The sequence below is a fragment of the Salvelinus sp. IW2-2015 genome, unplaced genomic scaffold (assembly GCF_002910315.2).
Source record: "Salvelinus sp. IW2-2015 unplaced genomic scaffold, ASM291031v2 Un_scaffold1244, whole genome shotgun sequence".
NCBI lineage: Eukaryota > Metazoa > Chordata > Actinopteri > Salmoniformes > Salmonidae > Salvelinus > Salvelinus sp. IW2-2015.
The window spans coordinates 240,888-245,819 of NW_019942795.1; the positions used below are offsets into that span (position 1 = coordinate 240,888).

General features: G+C 40.0%; 1 protein-coding gene across 1 annotated transcript in view; it reads left to right on the plus strand.

The window, feature by feature from the left end:
• Nucleotides 1-4,932, plus strand: part of cep126 (centrosomal protein 126) — a 44,167-nt gene that overhangs the window by 37,653 nt on the left and 1,582 nt on the right. The window contains exon 12 of the mRNA XM_070438853.1: nucleotides 4,352-4,586. Within this exon, the coding sequence (XP_070294954.1) occupies nucleotides 4,352-4,586 (235 nt within the window). The remainder of the gene's footprint in view (nucleotides 1-4,351; nucleotides 4,587-4,932) is intronic.

Genomic DNA, 4,932 nt, shown 5'->3' on the forward strand with positions numbered 1-4,932 from the left:
CGTAGACAATCTGGAATGTTCATCACAGTAATATTTCTCATAAAGTCTAGAAGAGAAGCAGTTCATCTCTCTTCAACCCTCAACCAGGAAATACTATCACGCATGTTGTTGATGTTAGTTATGTGTATGCAGTTAAGGACAATGTGTGCTGCTTTGTTTTGAGCCGGCTGCAGCTTTGCTGGGTCTTTCTTTGCTGCACTTGACCATATCTCTGGACAGTAATCAAGATGGGAGAATACCAGAGCCTGAACAACCTAGTACAGGTGTTTTTTTTGTAACAGACATACCTCTCCCCATCTTCACAACAACTTTGATAATTGACCATCCAATGTTACTCCTAGGAGTTTAGCTTCCTCAACTCATTCAATGGTCACACCCTTTATGTTCATCTCCAGTTGAGATTTACGTCTCAGAGAATGTTTTGAACCAAATACAACGCTTTTAGTTGTCGATGTATTTATTCATTATTAATTGACTGTAACTCCTTATTTAGAGTTCCAGGTAGCTCACTGGCTGTGGGTGCTGACGTGTAGAGTGTGGAATCATCCGCATGCATCCGTCATTCTAGCTGCGTGTGTAAGACCAGCGGCAAATCATTTGTAAAACTAGAGAAGAGTAACGGCTCAAGGAAATTACCCTGAGGGACAGCTCACTGTACATATCTGATGTTAGAGAAGCTTCTATTGAAGAATACTCTCTGGGCTGCCCTGAGGGACAGCTCACTGTATATATCTGATGTTAGAGAAGCTTCTATTGAAGAACATTCTCTGGGCTGCTCTGAGGGACACCACACTGTACATATCTGATGTTAGAGAAGCTTCTATTGAAGAATACTCTCTGGGTTATATTGATAAATAACTCTCCGATCATGTGATGACAGGTGATGTAAAGCCATAGCAAAGTGGATATATATATATATATATTTTTTTTTTACAATTTCTGATCAATAACATCAAAGGCTGCACTGAAATCTAACAATAACAGCTCCAACTATCATCTTATTATCGATTTATTTTAACCAATCATCAGTCACCTGAGTCAGTGCAGTACACGTGGAGTGTCCTCCTCTATAAGCTGAAAGTTAGCAGTGAGCATTGTTTCGTCTCCATCTGTTGACTAAGAACAGGCAGCAAACTGATTGGGCGGCTGTTGGGGCCAGCAAAGGGTGCTTTACTATTTTTAGGCAGTGGAACTACTTTAGCTTCCTTCCACACATGTGGACAGACACTCATTTAGGCTTTGGTTAAAGATATGGTCAATAGGGGTGGCAATACAGTCTGCTACCATTCTCTATAGTGTCCCATCTAGGTTGTCTATACCTGGTGGTAATACAGTCTGCTACCATTCTCAATAGTTTACCATCTAGGTTGTCTATACCTGGTGGTAATACAGTAGCTTCTATGAAGAACATTCTCTGGTGCTCTGAGGGACACAAACACTGTACATATCTGATGTTAGAGAAGCTTCTATTGAAGAAAATACTTCTGGTTATATTGATAAATAACTCTCGCGATCATGTGATGACAGGTGATGTAAAGCCCATAAGCAAAGTGGGATATAATATATCATATATTTTTTTTTTTACAATTCTGATCAATAACATCAAAGGCTGCATTTGAAATCTACATAAAGGCTCCCACTATCATCTTTTATCGATTTATTTTACCAATCATCAGTCACTGAGCCACGTGCAAGTACAGTGGAGTGTCCTCCCTATAAGCCTGAAAGTTAGCAGTGAGCATTGTTTCGTCTCCATCTGTTGACTAAGAACAGGCAGCAAACTGATTGGGCGGCTGTTGGGCCAGCAAAGGGTGCTTTACTATTTTTAGGCAGTTGGACTACCTTTAGCTTCCTCCACACATGGTGGAACAACACTCATTTAGCTTTGTTAAAGATATCGGTCAAGTAGGGGTGGCAATAAGTCTGCTACCATTCTCTAATAGTGTCCCATCTAGGTTGTTCTATACCTTGGTGTAATACAGTCTGCTACCATTCTAATAGTTTACCATCTAGGTTTGTCTATACCTGGTGGTAATACACGTCTGCTACATTCTCTATAGTGTCGCATCTGGTTTCCTATAACTGGTTGGTAATAACAGTCTGCTACCATTCTCAATAGTTTACCATCTAGGTTGTCTATACTGGTGGTATCAGTCTGCTACCATTCTCAATAGTTTACCATCTAGGTTGTCTATACCTGGTGGTAATACAGTCTGCTACTCATTCTCATAGTTTCCCATCTAGGGTTTGTCTATACCTGGTGGTAATACAGTCTGCTACATTCTCTAATCAGTTTCCCCATCTATGGTTTGTCTATCCTGCTGGCTTATCATTTCCACCTCTTCCAACAAACTTGACCAAATTCAAAGCAGCGACCTTCTCTTTCATGATTTGATATTTATACAAAACTATATGGTTCACTGCTCAGTTTGTCCATTTCACTTCTCAGTTTCTCACTTTACAAGTTGAAATATCATCTGAAAATGATTGCCATGCAAAAGGTTTTTGTTGTAATGATTTAATGTACTCCAAAGTATTTTCGTTGTTCATCTTTATCCATTTATTTGGTCATTAATTTCTTGTGATTTTTTTGTGATTTTTTTCATTTACTTTCTCCATTTACTGTATGTAACAGTCAGCTGAGCAGCCTAACCTTGTTGGCCATCTCTTTGCGTAATTTTTTGAACAATTGTTTTTATTTTGTAGAAGCCTTCCTCCTTGAGAGGACAGCTAGTTTGCTAATCGGTCCATGTTCTGATCGGTCGATAGACACATGGAGACAAAATACATTGTGTTGACTGTGTGGACTACGTTGACTCTGTTGACTGTGCATTACTGTGTATGAACTGTGATTACTATGTTGACTGTGTTAACTATGTTGACTGTTTTTACTGTATTACTACGTTGACTGTTTTTAACTGTGTTGACTGTGATTACTATGTTGACTGTTTTTACTGTGTTTGAACTGTGTTAGCCTGTTGACTGTTTTTTCTGTGATTACTATGTTGACTGTTTTTTACTGGTGACTGTGATTACTATGTTGCTGTTTTTTGTGATTACTATGTTGACTGTGATTACTATGTTGATTGTTTTTTACTGTTTTGACTGTGATTAACCCTTTAAAATGGGTTTTGACTGTTTTTTTACTTGTGATTCACTATGTTTGACTGTTTACTGTGTTGACTTAACTATGTTTGACGTGATTACTATGTTGACTGTTCGTATTACTATGGCTGTATACTATGTTACTTGAACTATGTTGACGTGATTACTATGTTGACTGTGATTACTATGTTGACTGGGATACTTATGTTGACTGTGATTATATGTCGATTGACTGTGTGACTTACTATGTTGACTGTGATTACTATGTTTGACTGTGATTACTGTGATTACTATGTTGACTGTTTTTACTGTGATTACTATGTTGACTGTGATTACTATGTTGACTGTATACATGTTGACTGTGTTGACCTTGTTAACTAGTTGACTGTTTTTACTGTGATTACTATGTTGACTGTTTTTACTGTGATTACTATTTGACTGTGATTACTATGTTGACTGTGTTGACTGTGATTACTATGTTGACTGTTTTTACTGTGTTGACTGTTTTTACTGTATTACTATAGTGACTGTTTTTACTGTGATTACTATGTTGACTGTGATTACTATGTTGACTATGTGTTGACTGTTTTACTGTGATTACTATGTGACTGTTTTTTAACTGTGATTACTATGTTGACTGTTTTTTACTGTGTTGACTGTGAATACTATGTTGACTGTTTACTGTGATTACTATGTTGACTGTTTTTACTGTGATTACTATGTTGACTGTTTTTACTGTGTTGACTGTGATTACTATGTTGACTGTTTTTACTGTCTTTACTGTGCTGACTGTGATATATTTGTGACCTTGATGTCTATGTAGACTGCGATGACGGTGTTGTCTGTGTTACTGTGTTGACAGTGACTGTGTTTACTGGTTGACAGTGTGGACTGTGTTGACAGTTGTGACTGTGTGGTCTGTGCTGACTGTGATGTCTATGCTGACTGGGTTGACTGTGTGGACTGTGTTGACAGTTGTGAATGTGTGGGTGTGCTGACTGTGATGTCTATGCTGACTGGGTTGACAGTGTGAACTGTGTTGAATCAGTTGTTGACTGTGTGGTCTGTGCTGACTGTGGGTTCTATGCTGACTGGGTGACAGTGTGGACTGTGTTGACAGTTGTGACTGTGTGGTCTGTGCTGACTGTGATGTCTATGCTGACTGGGTTGACAGTGTGGACTGTGTTGACAGTTGTGACTGTGTGGTCTGTGCTGACTGTGATGTCTATGCTGACTGGGTTGACAGTGTGACTGTGTTGACAGTTGTGACTGTGTGGTCTGTGCTGACTGTGATGTCTATGCTGACTGGGTTGACAGTGTGGATTGTGTTGACAGTGTGGCCTGTGTTGGCAGTGTGGACTGTGATGTCTATGCTGACTGTGTTGACAGTGTGGACTGTGTTGACAGTGTGGACTGTGTTGACAGTTGTGACTGTGTGGTCTGTGCTGACTGTGATGTCTATGCTGACTGTGTTGACAGTTGTGACTGTGTGTGCCTGTGCTGACTGTATGTCTATGCTGACTGTGTGGCCTGTGCTGACTGTGTTGACAGTGTGGACTGTGTTGACATGTGTGGACTGTGTTGGACAGTGTGGACTGTGTTGACAGTTTGTGAACTGTGTGGTCTGTGCTGACTGTTGATGTCTATGCTGACTGGGTTGACAGTGTGGACTGTGTGGTCTGTGCTGACTGTGATGTCTATGCTGACTGTGTTGACAGTGTGGACTGTGTGGTCTGTGCTGACTGTGATGTCTATGCTGCACTGTGTTTGACTGTGTGGCTGTGTTGACAGTGTTGACGTGGCTGAGTGTGTTGACAGTGTGGACTG